Genomic DNA, 18724 nt, shown 5'->3' with positions numbered 1-18724 from the left:
GAAAGCGTATATGTCAATAGATTGAATTAAAGCTTCAGTCTTGGTTAGCAGATTGCACGGCAAAGGCTTTTACTTTTTTATTTATTTATTTATTTTTGGCTGGTGGGCTTTTTGTTTTTAATTTGCTGCACTTATGGTCCAGTTGTGAGAAGATACTTTGTGGAGCAGATCACAGCAGTATGGAAATGCCAGGGCTAATCCAAAATGGACCTGATTACTAGGGCTGTCAAGTGATTAAAAAAATTTAATCACAATTAATCACACGATTAAATAAATTGCGATTAATCACGCTGTTAAACAATAACAGACTATGGTTTATTTAAATATTTTCGGATGTTTTCTACATTTTCGAATATACTGATTTAAGTTACAATGCATAATAACATAAGAATGGCCATAATGGGTCAGAGCAAAGGTCCATCCAGCTTGGTATCCTGTCTGCTGACAGTGGCCGATGCCAGGTGCCCCGGAGGGAGTGAACCTAACAGGTAATGATCAAGTGATCTCTCTCCTGTCATCCATCCCCACCCTCTAACAAACAGAGGCTAGGGACACCATTCCTTTACCCATCCTGGCTAATAGCCATTAATGAACTTAACCTCCATGAGTTTATCTAGTTCTCTTTTAAACCCTGTTATTTTCTTAGCTTTTGCAGCCTCCTCAAGCAAGGAGTTCCTAAGGTTGACTGTGCACTTTGTGAAGAACAACTTCATTTTATTTGTTTTAAACCTGCTGCCCATTAACTTCATTTGGTGACCCCTAGTTCTTGTATTATGGAAACAAGTAAATAACTTTTCCTTATTCACTTTCTCCACACCACTCTTGATTTTATATACTTCTATCATATCCCTCCTTAGTCTCCTCTTTTCCAAGCTAAAAAGGCCTAGCCTTTTTATTCTCTCCTCATATGGGACCCATTCCAAACTCCTAATCATTTTAGTTGCCCTTTTCTGAGCCTTTTCTAATGTCAGTATATCTTTTTTGAGATGAGGCGATCACATCTGTACACAGTATTCAAGGCTGGAGGGAGGTTACTAGTGGAGTTCCTCAGGAATCGGTTTTGGGACCAATCTTATTTAATCTTTTTATTACTGACCTTGGCACAAAAAGTGGGAATGTGCTAATAAAGTTTGCGGATGAGACAAAGCTGAGAGGTATTGCTAATACAGAGAAGGGATATCATACAGGAAGATCTCGATGACCTTGTAAACTGGAGTAATAGTAATAGGATGAAATTTAATAGTGAAAAGTGCAAGGTTGTACATTTAGGGATTAATAACAAGAATTATTGTCATAAGCTGAGGACGCATCAGTTGGAAGTAACGGGAGGAGAAGGACCTTGGAGTATTGGTTGATCACAGTATGACTGAGCTGCCAATGTGATATGGCTGTGAAATAAGCTAATGCGGTCTTGGGATACGTCAGGCGAGGTATTTCCAGTAGAGATAAAGAGGTGTTAGTACCGTTATACAAGGCACTGGTGAGACCTCATCTGGAATACTGTGTGCAGTTCTGGTCTCCCATGTTTAAAAAGGATAAATTCAGACTGGAACAGGTACAGAGAAGGGCTACTAGGATGGTCTGAGGAATGGAAAACCTGTCTTATGAAAGGAGACTCAAAGAGCTTGGCTTGTTTAGCCTAACCAAAAGAAGGCTGAGGGGTGATATGATTGCTCTGTATAAATGTATCAGAGGGATAAATACCAATACCAATTTGGACACAAGAACAAATGGATATAAACTGGCCATCAGGAAGTTTAGACTTGAAATTAGGCAAAGGTTTCTAACCATCAGAGGAGTGAAGTTCTGGAACAGCCTTCCAAGGGGAGCGGTGGGGGCAAAAGACATATCTGGCTTCAAGACTAAGCTTGATAAGTTTATGGAGGGGATGGTATAGTGGGATAGCCTAATTTTGGCAATTAATTGGTGTTTGACTATAAGCAGTAAATCTGACCAATGGTCTGTGATGGGACACTAGATGGGGTGGGATCTGAGATTAGTACAGAGAACTCTTTCGTGGGTGTCTGGCTGGTGAGTCTTGCCCACATGCGCAGGGTTTAGCTGATCGCCATGTTTGGGGTCAGGAAGGAATTTCCCCCAGGGCAGATCGGCAGAGGCCCTGGGGTTTTTAGCCTATCTGCAGCGTGGGGCATGGGTCACTTGCTGGAAGATTCTCTGCACCTTGAAGTCTTTAAACCATGATTTGAGGACTTCAGTGGCTCAGACATAGGTTTGATACAGGAGTGGGTGGGTGAGATTCTGTGGCCTGCGTTGTGCAGGAGGTCAGACTAGATGATCCTAATGGTCCCTTCTGACCTTAAAGTCTATGATTCTATGTGAGTGTACCATGGATTTATATAGGGCAATAAGATATTCTCCGTCTTATTCTCTATCCCTTTTTAATGATTCCTAACATTCTGTTTGCTTTTTTGACTGCCGCTGCACACTGTGGGGGCGTCTTCAGAGAACTATCCATGATGACTCCAAGATCTCTTTCCTGACTAACTGTAGCTAAATTAGCCCCCATCATATTGTATGTATAATTGGGGTTATTTTTTCCAATGTGCATTACTTTATATTTATCCACATTAAATTTCATTTGCTGTTTTGTGAGATCTTTTTGAAGTTCTTCACAGTCTGCTTTGGTCTTAACTATCTTGAGCAGTTTAGTATTATCTGAAAACTTTGCCACCCATTTTCCTTTCTCCAGATCATTTATGAATAAGTTGAATAGGATTGGTCCTAGGACTGACCCTTGAGGAAGACCTCTAGTTACCCCTCTCCATTCTGAAAATTTACCATTTATTCTTGCCCTTTGTTCCCAGTCTTTTAACAAGTTCTCAGTCCATGAAAGGATCTTCTCTCTTATCCCATGACAACTTAATTTATGTAAGAGCCTTTGGTGAGGGACTTTGTCAAAGGTTTTCTGGAAATCTAAGTACACTATGTCCACTGGATTCACCTTGTCCACATGTTTGTTGACCCCTTCAAAGAACTCTAATAGATTAGTCAGACATGATTTCCCTTTACAGAAACCATGTTGACTTTTGCCCAACAATTTATGTTCTTCTATGTGTCTGACCATTTTATTCTTTACTGTTGTTTTGACTAATTTGCTCAGTATTGACATTATACTTACCAGTCTGTAATTGCCAGCATCACCTCTAGAGCCCTTTTAAAATATTGGCGTTACATTAGCTATCCTCCATTCGTTTGGTACAGAAGCTGGTTTAAAGGACATGTTACAAACCATAGTTAATAATTCTGCAATTTCACATTTGAGTTCTTTCAGAACTTTTGAGTGAATGCCATCTGATCCCAGTGACTTGTTACTGTTAAGTTTATCGATTAATTCCAAAACCTCCTCTAATGACCCTTCAATCTATGACAGTTCCTCAGATTTGTCATCTACAAAGGACGGCTCAGGTTTGAGAATCTCCCTAACATCCTCAGCCGTGAAGACTGAAGCGAAGAATTCATTTAGTTTCTCCATAATGACTTTATCGTCTTTAAGTGCTTCTTTTGTAACGCAGCATACTAAGTGTATAGTGCTCATTTTATATTTATTTTTGATTACAAGTATTTGCACTGTAAAAAAAACCAAAAGAAATCATATTTTTCAGTTCACTTAATACAAGTACTGTAGTGCAGTCTCTTTACAGTGAAAGTTGAACTGACAAATGTGGTATTATGTACAAAAAAACCCTGCATTCAAAAATACAATGTAAAATTTTAGAGCCTGCAAGTCCATTCAGTCCTGCTTCTTGTTCAGCCAATTGCTCAGACAAACAAGTTTGTTTACATTTGCAGGAAATAATGCTGCCCACTTCTTATTTACAATGTCACCTGAAAGTGAGAACAGGCATTCTCATGGCACTGTTGTAGCCAGCGTTGCAAGAGATTTATGTGCCAGATGCGCTAAAGATTCATATGTCCCTTCATGCTTCAGCCACCATTCCACGGGACATGCTGATGACAGGTTCTGCTCGATAACAATCCAAAGCCGTGCAGACCAACACATATTCATTTTCATTATCAGATGCCAACAGCATCTTTTGTTTATCACTTTTATAGTGCAAATATTTGTAATAAAAAATATACACTTTGATTTCAGTTACAACACAAAATACAATATATATGAAAATGTAGAAAAACATCCAATATATTTAATAAATTTAAATTGGTATTCTATTGTTTAACAGTGCGATTGAAACTGCGATTAATTTTTTTGGGTTAACTGTGTGAGTTAACTGTGATTAATTGACAGCCGTACTGATTACCTTTCTTTGGAATTTGGTAGCCAGGAAAGCAAGTCGGCGAGTTGTTAATCATTTGTATTCTAGTAGCAACGAGAGGCCCCTACTGAGATCAGGACTCCATTGGGCAGAGTGCTGGACAAATACATAGTGAGAGAAAAATCGTGCTCTAAAGAGATTACAGACTAAATAGATGGCAGATAAAGGATGTGAAGGGAGACAAAGGTGCCGACAGGTAAGATGACTTGCCAGACATCACACAATCAGGTCAGTCACAGCTGGGAACAGATCTAAGGTCTCCTGAGTCCCATTCTGATTCCATTTCTGATGGACCAGATGGAGCCAAATGTGTTCTTTTATTTGTTTGTTTGGGGATGCTGTCCTCTAAAGTACACTGTCAGCTTGGGAAATGACAGAGACAAGGTGGATACGTAATATCTTTTATTGGACCAACTGCTGTTGGTGAGAGAGAAGCTTTCAAATTATACAGAACTGCTGCTTCAGAGCTCTGTGTAGCTTGAAAGCGCATCTCATTCGACAACAGCAGTTGGTCCGACAAAAGATATTACCTCACCACCGTGTTTCTCTAATACCCCGGGACCAATATGGCTACACCAATGCAGCAGACAACTTGAGAAGTGGTCAATTTCGATAATTAAAAGTAGTTTCAGGTGATACAGCTGTCAGGGTCTGTGGGTTTACAGTCACATTTTCTTGTTTTTATTAAAACGTTTTTTCTCTTCCCTGTTGCCATGTGACAAGCCCACACCAACAACAGAGGAAACGGATTTAGTCCATAATCCTGCAAACACCCATGTGCTTAACTTCAAGCATGTGAGTTGTCCCATTGCAATCAGTGGGATTACTCCAGGTTTATAGTTAAGCACACGAGTCTGCATTTGCAAGACTGGAACTTAACTGACTATACAGAGGAAACCTGTGAAAATAATGTACATGTCAAACACACAAAGTAAATACATTGGATAGAGAGGAAATTGTTCTTTCTCCACTCTCTTTCATCTTGTCCTAGTAGTCTTGGGTGCTACTTATAACAATAGCAGAGAAAAAATTGGAAAAGCGGTATACTTCTTGTTAGTTGACCCTTCCCTTCTAACATACGTTTTGCTTGACTGCTGCTTCACAGAATTCCTATATTTCCTGTGGTTTCTACTCTGTATTCTGCTTTTGAAAATTATATATCTTTAGCTCAAGGTTATAGTAAATACATTTACCTTCTTTGCATTCACTGCAGTCAAGTCCTATTTATTCTCTACCACAAGGAACATGACATTGGGAAGGCCTCCCAGATGCGGAGTTTCGGTGCACTGCAGCCAGTGGTGAGCACAGACACAGCAGGTATTGTTGATGGCTTTGTTAAGGTTACAGAATGCAGTCAGAGCTGTGTGTGTCGACTGGCTCTCAGGATCAGGCTCTTATTATCCCAGACTGCTCAATTTGTGGAGCATCGGATAGTTCTCAGAAGGCAGATACTTTAGGGAAATGAAATATGACAGAGAAAGGCAGGACATGAGAGAAGCTTTTTTTTTTTTTTTTAAATTAGGTGGGAAGAATGTATCTTGGTTCCCTGAGGCAGCTGATAGCATGAGAAAGCAAGAAAAATCCTAATAAGACGAGAGATTCACTGACAAATACAATTTGCATTGGAGGAACTGCTGAATCTTGACTTGTAATTCAGCTGGCATTAAAATCTTAGTCATTTGTCTTTTCAACTGCTTACCCTGTTTAGTTCAACCGGAAACAAAATGTTAGAGATGTGTATATGCTTGGTCTGCTGCCTGCAGAGAGATGATACTATGGCTAAGAGGTCTACATGACCACCTTATGTCGGTATAACTACGTCGCTCAGGGGTGGTGGAGTACCTCTGCCCACAGGAGAGCGTCTCCCATTGGCATCTTCAGTAAGTGCTAAAGTGGCACAACGGCGCTACTGCCCCTCTGTAAGTGTAGACAAGCCCTGTGAGGGCTTTAACAAAGGGATGGGGAAAGTTAGAGACAATAGAGCATCATTTCCAAAGGCCTTCCTATCTGAAGAGTGAGTTCAAAAGTCACTTCAAATCTGCAGGTACATATTTGTACCTAAACCTCCGTGTTGCCCGTTGAGGGCCTGATTCACTCCATCCCTTGTGTATCCATCCAAAACTCATTGACTTCTGTGGGAGCTTTGGGTTCCCAAGGAATGCAGGGCTAAACCTTTGTGACAGGAGGGCCTCTCCCTCCCCCAAGTCTGAGCAGCCCATCCCTCAACCCATCAAATCTTCCTCTCTTTTTTAGGGTATAACTAAAAAGTTCAAACAAACGCTCTCTCCTTTTGGGTGTTTCAAGCAGAAGAGCACTGCTTCCTCCTCACTTGACTGCATTAGACTGGCCCCTCTTTGCTGCTGCTTCCTCTGATAGGTAGCAGCAGGGCCTGATAGATTGTCAAGACCAACTGCGCATGGACTATAACTCTGTAGAGCTGATGGAGGACTGACCCTTGGCTCTACCTGGGTCTCCAGGGAGTACACTCTGTCACATCCTTTAATGAGCAGTATGGGTCATCTAACAAGGGATTTTCCTTCTCCTGTATCAGAGCATTCTGGAGCCCCCAACAACATACTTTTGTCCCACAAGCATCACCGTTTAGGGACAGGGCAAAGGGCATTTCCCCTCCATTTAAATTAAGAGCAAACCATTGTGAGGCAGTCCATGTTGGATCTGTAAGGGTTTTAGCTTCCCCTTGTTGTAGGCTGCCTTTTTGCCTGTAATCTCCCAATTGCATTGACCTTGTTAGCAATCCGTTGTAGATCAGGTGTGCATAGTGAAGATGCAGAGAAGAGAAGGGAACACTCCCTCCCTTGTGTATCAGAACCATCCTGCCCCCATCCCATGCTGTGAAAGTACTGCTTCGGTGTCTTGCTACCCATGTGGCAGTCTGCTTTTCTTCAGTTTAGCCATCAGGTCAGCTAGATCCTAGTGCTTAAAACAGTGACTTTCCCATTTATTAGCCTAAAGACAGGTGGTCTTCAAGCCAATTGCTTGAGTTGCTGACAGAGGATTTTGGTCTTGTCAGTGTTCCTTAGAGGATCCTTTCCTAGTTCATACAGGGAACAGATGCATGTTTTTTTCTCTTCCTCCCCTCCTGATCTTGTATCATTTGTGACTCCTATGTCCTTACTGACATTCATACTGTTATTTTATACTCCTTCCTGGATTAGGTGGTACTGAGAGGCAGCGAGAGGGATAGAGAAATGAGATTGTCAGAACACTCCAACACGTTCATGTGGGTGATAGGACCTTCAAAGTCTTTTGCATTTTAAATTATGTCAAAATATCATTACTTTTCTGGCACTCACATTTAATTCCTATTGATGATGACAGTCTCGTTTGAAAATTGGGTTAACAAATAATAGCAAATCCAGATAGTTTGTTCAGCTCCATGAATTTTTTTCTAATTGTGGCTCAGTGGATTGGTAACAGAGCGTAGAGCCTTTTCTCTCTAGGTTCCTGGATCAAATCCATCCCTCATTACATTGTAAGCTCTTGGTGCAGGGACCTTCTGTTTGTGCAGTGTATAGCACTAGGGGGTCCTGGTCCATGACAGGGGTTCTTAGGCTCTCCAGCAATATAAATAATAATAGACCAAAAGTTATTGCCATTCAGTGGCTGTCTGGTGGCCTTCGTTATGGTCTTAGTCCAGAGTCCAGCAGACATATATCTGTATCTCAAAAACGACCACCACAATTGACACTTTGGTTGGCGGTCAGAGCAGCGAGGCCAAAGGATTACTAGGTACAGAGGTTGAAGTACTGTCTCCGCCTGGCGATATTCTAGATTAGGGCTGAGGCCCATAAGTGGGGCAGTGTGTGGAAGTTTGCATTACTCCTGTCCATGCTGAACCCCATCTGTGGATAATCGAGGATTGAAGGCCATCAATCCAGTATCTTTCAGCAACGGAAAGTTTGCAGTTTTAAAAATATAAGATCATGCTTTGTTGAGAGCTTTGATTGAAGATACTCAATCCTTACTATACTTTCATCCCAGCTGCTGTATTACTAACCCATAAGTAGGAAAAGATTTGTCTGCTGTTTGGCTTTCTAACTCCAAATTAACTTTATATTTTTTAAACTACAGATCAACTTGAACGTGTATTCTTACGTCTTGGCCATGCAGAAACAGATGAGCAGTTACAGAATATTATATCGAAATTCCTACCCCCTGTTCTGCTCAAACTGTCCAGCACGCAGGAAGGAGTGCGTAAAAAGGTAAGGGTGCAGTTATTGTAAGATTTCCAGTCACTGGAGATGTAGACATCCATGATGTATCGATGATTTGGTGTTACTGTCTGCTTTTGATAAGAGAAAATATTCTGTGTAATGTTAATGTGATGTGTTTGTTGTCAGACCAGGATACTTTCAATAGTCATTGCTATCATTCACTTAACTGGTCGTGTGTCAGTTCAGGGCAACTTGGTGGTCCAGCAAGGGCACCCACTCATAGGCTCCCAGCTCCTCAGCTCCACGTCTCTCCCCTCCAAACTGGGTTTTTTTCCAGGCTGCGCAACTCCCTGCCTTACACTGTGAGTTCCCCAGTAAGTCAGATGTTCTTAATGGCCTGCGCCTGCACTTTGCTTTCTCCTTGGAGGCTATACACAGTGTAATTGCCCTCAGTGATATCACACAGCCCTTTCTAAGAAATCACGTTTGTTCTTCAGATGAAAGCAATACAGATAAAACATTAAAAACAAAAGAATCTTCCCCAGCTCCAGCAAGGGCTCCGGTAGGAGTCAGTCCTTCAAACCCCAACAAGGGATTCTTCTGAGGTTAAAAGTTCCTAACAGCTGGTAGCTCAGAATAGGCTCCCCCAAGTGTCTGTATAAAGTCACTCCTTTATATGGTTTGGACCTTTTGATCTTGGGGGGGGACAGTCACCCCACTTCAGGGCAAAGGCTGGGTTTTTGCATAATTGTGGGTGGGGAATTTGCGTTCAGCTCCCTCCTAGATATTTCCTGGGGAATCCACTTCCCATGTGTTGTCCGAAAAGTTCATTCTTATCTGCCACACTGTGCATTATAGTCCTTTGATCATCAAGGCTCCCCACTAATACATAACCTTTGCATTTAATACAATGGACTCCAAACATACTTAAACTTAATTCAATATCTCCCAAAGATATTGCAGGAAACTGCCATATCTGTTACAGGGTGCACTAGAAATCTGGGAATAGTAACTGAGAGATGGGCTATCACGGAGATTCAGGGTTTTTTTGGAATCTGACAACCCCCCCCCCCCCACCCCAATGTTATTAAATCTTGTGCAAGTGGGGAAACTATTGTGCCACTATGGCCAAAGTTTTTTTCTAAAAAGCTCAACACCTACAGTTGGGGCCAGATTTTCAAAAGAGCTCAGTTCCCATTTAAGCACCAAAAACTCGTCTCAACTGTGGGTGCCAAACACTGGAAAATCTAGCACTAGATGTGTATTGTTGTCAACATGCTGTGAAGAACTGTTGTGAGAGAAAGCATCCGGCTAGCTGGTGAAGTTCCTTAGTATGATGTGTTTTCTTCTTTCAAGTTGGAATTTGTTAACCAGGTTAATCTGAATGATTATGCATAGGAAAAGGCCAAAGACTGCAATTTTTAAAAATTAAAAATCTTGTATTTAACTTAAGGAAGAAACCTTATTAAAATGACACATGAATATTTTTGTTTTGGAGTGGGCCTAACATTAAATTGTAAACCAAAAAATGTTACTCACGTTACTTTCTTGTCTAGACCAAACTTTTGATATTTTCCATGCAAAAGATTTCATGAACATAAGCGATCATTTTTCTGTGCTCCCATGTGTTTGTAAGGTCCACTCTCAGCAGGGAAATACAGAATCCTGAATGTTGTTCTTGACAAAATGGAATGGGGGAGGAATTGACTCTTCCAGTATTTTTGTTTTGAAAATTATTTTAAATCCTGATTTACTGATTAGTCTGGTTTTTAATTATGTTTACGGTTCTAATCTTAAACAAGTATACAGGAAAATTTTTCTAAATTAAGTGTTTAGCAGCCAATCAAAGGTGATTTAAAAACCTGACTGACTGACTGCCTGTAAACCTCAGCAAAGATCTAATGTGCACTATGCATTTGTGCAGAGAAACCTGCTCTGCTTTTGATACGTTATTTACCTCAAAGCCTTGCTTTTCAATCTGTTGGCTCACTTCTAGTCTCACTTCTAAACCCAGAAATACGGCATGTTTTCAGACACCGACAACTTTTCAAAATATACCGAATGGTCTGTGCTAACGTTGGCTCTGATTCAGCAAAGAACACTGGCCTCCCTCTTTAGCCCCATCCCTATTCAGCAAAGCACTTAAACACATTTGAAGTCAATGGGAGCTAAGCAGAAGCTTAACTTTAAGCACATGCCTAAGCACTTGCTGAATTGTGGTCTTAGAAAACAAAGGCCAATAAGCCAGATGAATGAAATCGGAAATGAAAATATGCTGGCATAATCTAAGTGGCAAAACCTCTGCAGCGTAGACATAGTTATAGGATACAAAAGTGCTTTTGCAGTATAGCTTGTTCTGATTTGGGAGTTTAAATAAGCTCTAGCAGTGTAAGGCATATTTTATACTGGGATAATTGCGTCTACACGGAGGCTTTTACCAGCATAACTATGTTGGCAAAAAATAATCCCACCTCCTGGTTATACTGGTAAAACTTTCAAGTGTAGACTAGCCCTAAATGTCATTGTTGGTCTTAACATAGTTTTAGAAGAGCAGGAGTAGTTTCTTCTGTTCTCAACCAGTTTTTCCACTATACATAGGATTTCTCTGACAATCAGTACTTTTCCTCCTCAGGCTTCCCTCCCCTCCCTTTGATTTCTTCCAACTAGCATGTTACTTCATTTCCCTTGCTCTCATACTGAATTCTTTGACTGCTAGCACAGTGCCAGGTGTCACTGCACTGGTTGGGTGTCTCTAGGATGGTTCATAGACATGTAGACTGAGTGAGAGGTTGAGGCCAACCGCTTACCTTGAAACCCTCATATACCTTCTTAGAAAATCTAATACCTCCTCAATCGAACCCAGACACATCTGATTCGAACCAGCTTCTTTCTCAACTGCCATCCTGAATGGTTTAACCGGGTGCCCCAAACTGTCATTGTATACGGAAGTTCTCTTGCTGTGATTATAATCTGTTATGCGTTGTTCTCCTGCATAATGTGTTTTGGGTGCAATTCCCTCCCCCACTCTGTATAATAGCAATAATATGTGGTTACAGGTGAAGTACCCACAATTAACTGCTTTAAGGTTTGCTACATGTGTTGTCTTTGCTGGTTTAGCTGACCAGGCAGCAGTTTACAGACTCTCATAACACCTCAGTTCCATGTATTGCTCAACTGTCTATGAAAGCTTTTTATGGTACATCTTGCACTGTGCTGGATCCTTCTCTCAGTGGACTTGGAGAAGGAACTAGATTGTATTCCCTACAAGCCCATACAATGAGAGGCTAAGTTAGATCAAAATCAGTTTAAATTGCACCTATAAATAAACTGAAGTTCTAATTGTCCTCAGCTCCAGCTGACTTCTGTGGATCTTTGGGGTTACTCAGCTAGCCAGTGCAATCTCTAAAGCATAGGTATTAGTATTTCTCACAGAAAGCATACTGGCAGACAACTGCTTTCTTCACCAGTAGAAACATCCGTTATGGCTTCAGGAGTAGCTCCAAAAGCAGCACATTGCAGTAATCCCCTCTGGTGGTAACAAAGGTGTAGGTAACCAGGGTGAGCGCTACATCAAAAAGAAAGGGGTTGCAACTTTCATGCAGTCTAGATGGGAGAAAAAGCACTCATGGCCACTGCTGCTATCTGCGGCTTCAGAAGTAGCAGAAATTTGAACAAGTTATCCAAGTTGCTAACTTGGGTAACACAAGATGTGCAGACTCTCCCGGCTGAGATAGTAAAGGCCAGCGCTGCTATTTCCTCCAGTCATTTTCCCCTAGCCTGCCAACACTGATTCTGTATTCTCCATGCTGTGTTTCAGCTAGCTAACTCTCATCCAAAGCCTAGTTTCAGCTAGACACCAGGAAGGCTGGTGGTGTATATTGGGTAGATCATGCCCAGGTGCTTCAGGAACAGAGTTGACCGTGTGCAGTCTGGAGTGTTTGACCATGCTGGACCAGATGAAGCACTTTGCAGGGGAGAAGGTGGTATACAAACAGAGCTGTCCCTTGGATAGGGCGAATTGGGGTGACTGCTCTGGGCCCCGTGCTTTGGAGGCCCCGTGAGCCGGTGCGATTGGCTGGCGCAGTTGGTCTCAGAAGAGACAAATCTGTCACTTCCGCCCTGGGACTCCCGCCCTGGACCCTGCTCAATTGGCTGGCACGGTCAATCCCAAAAGAGAGGAATCAGTCACTTCCGCCTCTAGGGATGTCCCTGTATACAAATGTTCTAGCTCAGTTTAATTGGAACCTTTTTTCTTTTATCAGACTGATTTGGCAACCACCACAAGTGCTAGATTTTCGGTACTAGAATCATCCTCTGTCCACAGGCTACAGCACTGATGGCACATTGCAACCTTCCCCACATCACTCTGCCAGCATTCCTCCATCTTGAGATACAGCAGTCAATTATATATAGAGAGCCAAGTTACCTCTCCATAATCATTCCTTCCTTGACATCTCTTCCAGTCCTGCTAACAAGGGCACCACTTGTGGTGGATGGTTTTGTGATGTGGATGAGAGTCTGCTAGAAAGTATCTGGAGGCCACCAATGCATTTCATGCAGGCGAATGGATAATATGATAAATAATGGGAGCCATCTTGTCAAAGAGTTGGGAACTAAGTCATGCAGAACTCTTCGGCCTGTTCTGTGTTTAATGGATCATATTGTATTGGGAAAATATTGAATGCAAAGCTGAGGTTAATCATTTTTTCTCCCTCCCAGGTCATGGAGCTCCTAGTTCACTTGAATAAACGCATCAAAAGTCGTCCAAAAATTCAACTTCCAGTAGAGACTTTACTAGTCCAATACCAAGATCCCGCTGCAGTTTCCTTTGTCACCGTAAGTACTGTTCTTCCAAGAACATTACCTGATGTGTACAAAGGTGAGCTTTCTATTCTTTAAAGGCTCCTCATGGTACTCAACTCTGCCAGTTCCCTTCAGTAACATATTATTGTGATATGAGAGATGCTTTAAAGTGACTTAAAATAAACAACTATATTCGACTAGCGTGGGTGAAACTAGTAGTTTTATGAAACCACTAAATTGCTGACAATTTTTTGTGAGACCACTTCAATTATTGTCCAACTTTCATGAGTACTTGAAATTGACAGATTTGTTGTTTGTATTAGTCGCACCTAGAGGCCCCATTGTGCTAGGTGCAGAACCAGCACCTGCTGAGTGAATCTCTGCCCTGAAGAGGTTAAAATTTAGGGCCACAATCCTGCAAATATATAAACATGTGCTTGTCTTTTTACACATTCTACTCATGTGCATGTGTTTTTAGGCTCAGGGCCTTGAGGGGAGAAAGGGAATAATATCAGGGCCGGTGCAACCATTTAGGCGACCTAGGCGGTTGCCTAGGGCACTGGCATTTGGAGGGCGCCATTTTCTTTGCCAGCGACCATGGCGGCAAGATCTTTGGCTGCCCCAGTCGCTGCTGGCATTTAGGCGGAGGGCGCTGGGGCAGGGGAGCGTGGAGAGGGCCGCCTGCAGCAAGTAAGGGGAGGGGCAGCATGCAGGGGAACTGCTTGCCCCAGCTCACCCCTGCCCTGCCTCCTCCCTGAGCGCTCCATGGCTGCTTCACTTCTCCCGCCTCCCAGGCTTGCGGTGCCTAAGCTGATTGGCGCCACAAGCCTGGGAGGCGGGAGAAGTGAAGCAGCCACGGTGTGCTTGGGGTGCTCGTGCATGGAGCAGGGGTGAGCTGGGGTGGGGGGGGCGCCTCAGGGCGGAGGGGTGAGCTGCAGTGGGGGGGCGCCTCAGGGCGGGGGTACGGGGGAGGGAGGGTGCAAGGTGGAACTTTTCCCTAGGGTGTGAAACATCCTTGCACCAGCCCTGAATAATAATCCCCATTTTTCAGAAGGGAAACTTTATCAGGTTCATTTAGTCTTTAAAAAAAAAAACACAACAAAAAACCCTAAAATTACTAACTACTTTGTGAAACTAGTGAAGACCATTCTTAGCTGAACTGTAGTGTGTGTATTACAAATACTGATACTGATTTCATGGGAAAGACTGCAGAACGTTGGAAAAGACCTGTCCTCCCTCTCATTACGCTGCTGCTAACCCATGCATGTTCTTAATGGAAAATAACACCGTGGGAGCAGAGATGGAAATGTTTAGACTGTTAAACTGTCATTAAGTAGCATTCACTTCCGCTGGAGCCCTGGAAGCAGCTGATTGTCCAAAAGCAAGAGCTAACAATGGGAGAAGTTGTACATGAGCTTTACCTTGGACGAGGCCAAGGATTTACAAGATGTTCATATTTTGTAGAACACTGAGAATAACATCTTGTGTGACAGTAAACTTGAAAAGCAACTTTGTGTGTCATCGTTGTCTGTGGCAAAAATCTGCTGACAATCCTATACTGCAGTGATGTATGTTGTTTTCTCACAATGTAGTCAGTTTTGTGATGTTTTAATAAATACTGTGACTACAAAGAAACACAGCACAGCTCACCTTTACATTATGTTGGTTGGCTTCACAGTGTTAAGAACATTGTGAATCTCTGCTTATATTTCATTACTGAACATTTAAATTGAATATCACAGAGGTCACCTAAGAATGGTCTTTTGCTAACTTCTCACAATGTTTTGATCTTTTAAAAATTTATTAATCAGATAAACCAGTCAAGGTCATGTGCGTGCAAATTGGAGAAGAGCTGTAATCATTTCAGAAGATGATCGTAATTTAGTAGGTCCATGCTTAACTTAATCCAGCTGGAGTAACATGGTTAGGTAATTGTTAAGTATAACAAAGCCTTCAAATTCTTATCAGACACCTGGACTTAATTTTCAGCTAAACTTTGTTTAAAAAAAAATAAATAAAAAAAAACTTGGCTCAACGAATCTTCATCCAGGGCTCAAAATTCCTGTTCACGCAAACAGAGTCCTTATTTATGCACAGATCAAATGTACTGATCCAACATTATCAAGCCCTTATGACTAAGCTTTGACTCTGAACAACTACCACTACACTCTAGAGAGTAGTAAACTCTCTGTGGGTATTTTGTCAATCTCAACCACGTGGCTGAAGACTAGACTGCTATCTCTAGTGGTAGTTCTAGTAATATGGGCACTGGTGCACTGGGAATTGGATTGACTCTTGCACCCTAACACAATTGTTTTAACCAGGTCATTGAACAGCCAGCAGGTAACCATTCTATATCACTACAAACCTGAGCTGGATTTGAACCAGTGCAGTGCAAGGGGTTCCTCTCCCGTTATCAACTTCTTGTGCTGTCCTATCCCACAGCTCTGTATTTTTAATTTTATTTGCAGCTTTTAACAAGGAGGATTTAGAAATGTTTTCAAAGGACCTCTTGCTTACGTTGCAGATCTCCATTGTTACCCAATAGTTCAGTTTTTATTTCCTTTCAGAAATAAGGGCCTGAGAAAGTGAGAGAGAGGCATTCTCCTAAGTGCCTGTCCTGGGGTGCACTCACCGCAGATGGCGCTTCCCCTTGGTTGCTCAGGAGACTAACTCTGGCCAGGCATTATGCCATCCTGTGGTGCTGTCTCTCCCATCGTCCTCTTGTCTTGCAGACCCAGAAACTGCAGCCTCGGCTTTGTGACTCGGCCCTCTGGCTAGGTCACTACATGGTTCCCCTTCTGTGGGGTGTAAGAGTCTGTCCTGGAACAAATAGTTCCAGGTGGTTCAGTGTCCTCTGCCTAGTATGTGCCGTGGCTGGTAGAGGAACCCAGGCCCACCTTCTACTTTGGGTTCCAGCCCAGGGGTCCGCTCTTCAGCAACCAAGGTCTGGTCTCCTATTCCTTGCTGCTCTTCTCCTGAGCCTTCTCCTACCTGCCTGCTTTACCCCCCGCCCCGTTTACTAGCCTCCCAAGTCCCTCCTCCCAGGGAGTATCTGCCGCCTACTTCCTTGCAGCCCCTTCTGTTGCCAGCTACCTGGCTTTATATAGGATCCTTCTGTTCCTGTCCAGCTGAGCTTCATGTCTGATTAATCAGTCTCTGCTCCGTGGCTGTTCCAGGTGCCACCTATGGGTTAATTGGGCCTAATTTACTCTCTCGGGCCGGTATGGGGAGTACATCCTGTCAGAGTGCTTTACTCAGGAAACTCTCCATTGACGTCAGCAGTGATAAGAGCTGAATAGGTGCTGAACCTGCCAGTAGAAAACTATCGGTTAATCATCGTTAGCTCTGGAAATAACTGCTTGGTCTTTCAGACCCTCAGTTGTTATATACAACAATGTCAGAAATGTACAATATGGGGCTAGTTTAACATTTGCATTGATGTTACATATTATTTTTTTTTACCCTTGCAGAATTTTACTATAATTTATGTTAAGATGGGTTACCCTCGTTTGCCTGTGGAAAAACAGTGTGAATTGGCGCCTACTCTCCTCACTGCAATGGAAGGGAAACCTCAACCACAGCAAGACAGGTATGATTATCTGCACTTGGAATGAAAGACGCCTATATCGTTAGAATAAAATGAAATGCGCTTTTTCTTGGTGATCATTTGATTACCTAGAAAGAGTTGCATGTTGGATAATATATTCAGAAATCCAGCTTTGCCTCCTGACCATTAGTTAGCATGGAGGATGCATCAGGGCAGGGATTGTCTATATAATGCCCAGCAAATAGGCCTCAATTTGATAGAGGGGTGGGGTCTCTAGGTGGTACTATAGTACAGATATGTCTAAACTTTCAAAAGCAGCTGACGTTTTGGGGTGCCCAACTTGAGACACCTTAAAGAAACCTGACCTTCAGAGAGCGCAAGCACTGGCCCTCTGAGAGCTGGGGCCTTTTAAAGTGTCACATTGGGCACCCGAAAATTGAGGCATCCAAACTCGTGTCATGTTCGGAAATGTATCATAATAGACAAGATACTGACTATTACAGACCAGGTATAGGAGCTGCTGTGTGCCAAGCACTTCTGGCAGTGTAAAGAGACCCTAGAATGAGTGTAAATGATATCTTCATTTACTTGAAAGTGCCTTTATGCTGCCAGAGTGGTAAAAAGTCGTTTAATTATAAACGAGAATCGGGTGAAATCTTGGCCTTGTTTGAAATCAGTGGCAAAGTTCCAGTTAACTACAGTGGGGCCAGGATTTCAACATAGACATGTAAGTGGGAACTGTTGGGTGCTGAGGCCTTTTGGAAATCTGGCTGAACATGTACAGCAAATAGACATGGTGTATGTATGCTTCATTACTCTGGGTCTAATTCCCATGAGGTGCTAATCTCCCTCTACTCCAGTTACTTTCAATGGGACTTTGAGGGTGCTCAGCCCTGTGCAGGATCAGAGCCCAAGTTTTGAACAAGAGATATTCTCTGTGAGTCTCTTTGGTCGCAGTTTCTGAAGCGAGAGAGAGTGAGTGTGTGTGTGTGTGTGTGTGTGTGTGTGTTTACATGAATTCACATAAGTACAACGTAGTAATGTTCTTAAAAATGTGGACATAGATAATGAATTCTTATTGGTTGGGGGTTTGTATTTGTTGTTTTGTTTTTTTAAACACAACACCCCAATTTTCTTCCTGCCTCCCTTTGTTAGACATATTGGGTATCAAATGAAAGCTGCCAGAATAGGAATCGGTTGACTTTCCTAAATCTCTGCTGTACAGTTTCTGTTTAATGCTAAGAATCAAACGGTGTTTTTGTAAATAGTTGCAGTAAATATAATTGTTTTTCAGCCTAATGCATCTTCTAATACCAACCCTTTTTCACATGAAATATCCTGTTGAACCATCGAAAGCAGCTTCTCCATTTAATCTTGCCGAAAAACCAAAGACTGTACAGCTGCTCTTGGACTTTATGTTGGATGTGCTCCTTTTGCCTTATGGGTAAGTGAGGGCGAGCGCAGCAAAACCCTGTTGTAACACTTGGAGTATCTTGTATGATGGGTGATCGGAAGTGTGCACAAAAGAGACTTGTTTTTTTTAAGGTGTGCTCCTTTACCTCTCATTACAATAAAATTGATGAGGCTCTGATTTAGGAAAGTACTTGAACAGGCACCTTATTTTAAGTTTGTGAGTAATCCCATCCCTATTCAGCAGAGGGCTTTATTGAATCTATGTCTTACAAATCTCTCATTGACTTCCGTTAGGAGTAGGATCAAGCCCTTAGAGAGGTAAACTGTGGTTTTAAATAATCATGATTTTTACAATAAAATAAAAATCAAACTGATTCATCATCTCTCCTCTGCACCTCCCCATTTCTGTGCTTGGTCTCTTGGGGCCCGACCATCCACGGTTCTGAGCACTCCCAACTGCACTAGATAGTAATGGGCAGTGAGGGCTC

At 42.4% G+C, this 18724-nt stretch overlaps 1 protein-coding gene across 3 annotated transcripts in view; it reads left to right on the top strand.

Moving 5' to 3' along the window:
• The window catches only part of ECPAS (Ecm29 proteasome adaptor and scaffold), an 84474-nt gene that overhangs the window by 8368 nt on the left and 57382 nt on the right, over positions 1-18724 (top strand). For 2 of the 3 annotated variants that reach the window (XM_050943024.1, XM_050943023.1), the window contains exons 2-5: positions 8388-8518; positions 13190-13306; positions 16747-16865; positions 18118-18267. In XM_050943024.1, coding sequence (XP_050798981.1) covers positions 8388-8518; positions 13190-13306; positions 16747-16865; positions 18118-18267 — 517 coding nt within the window. Of the gene's footprint in view, positions 1-8387; positions 8519-13189; positions 13307-16746; positions 16866-18117; positions 18268-18724 lie in introns of those variants that run through there. The other variant, XM_050943025.1, reaches the window with a different exon arrangement.

The sequence above is a fragment of the Gopherus flavomarginatus genome, chromosome 3, assembly GCF_025201925.1.
Source record: "Gopherus flavomarginatus isolate rGopFla2 chromosome 3, rGopFla2.mat.asm, whole genome shotgun sequence".
Lineage (NCBI taxonomy): Eukaryota > Metazoa > Chordata > Testudines > Testudinidae > Gopherus > Gopherus flavomarginatus.
Note: the sequence above shows the minus strand (reverse complement) of the source record. Positions and strands in the feature narration are given on the sequence as shown.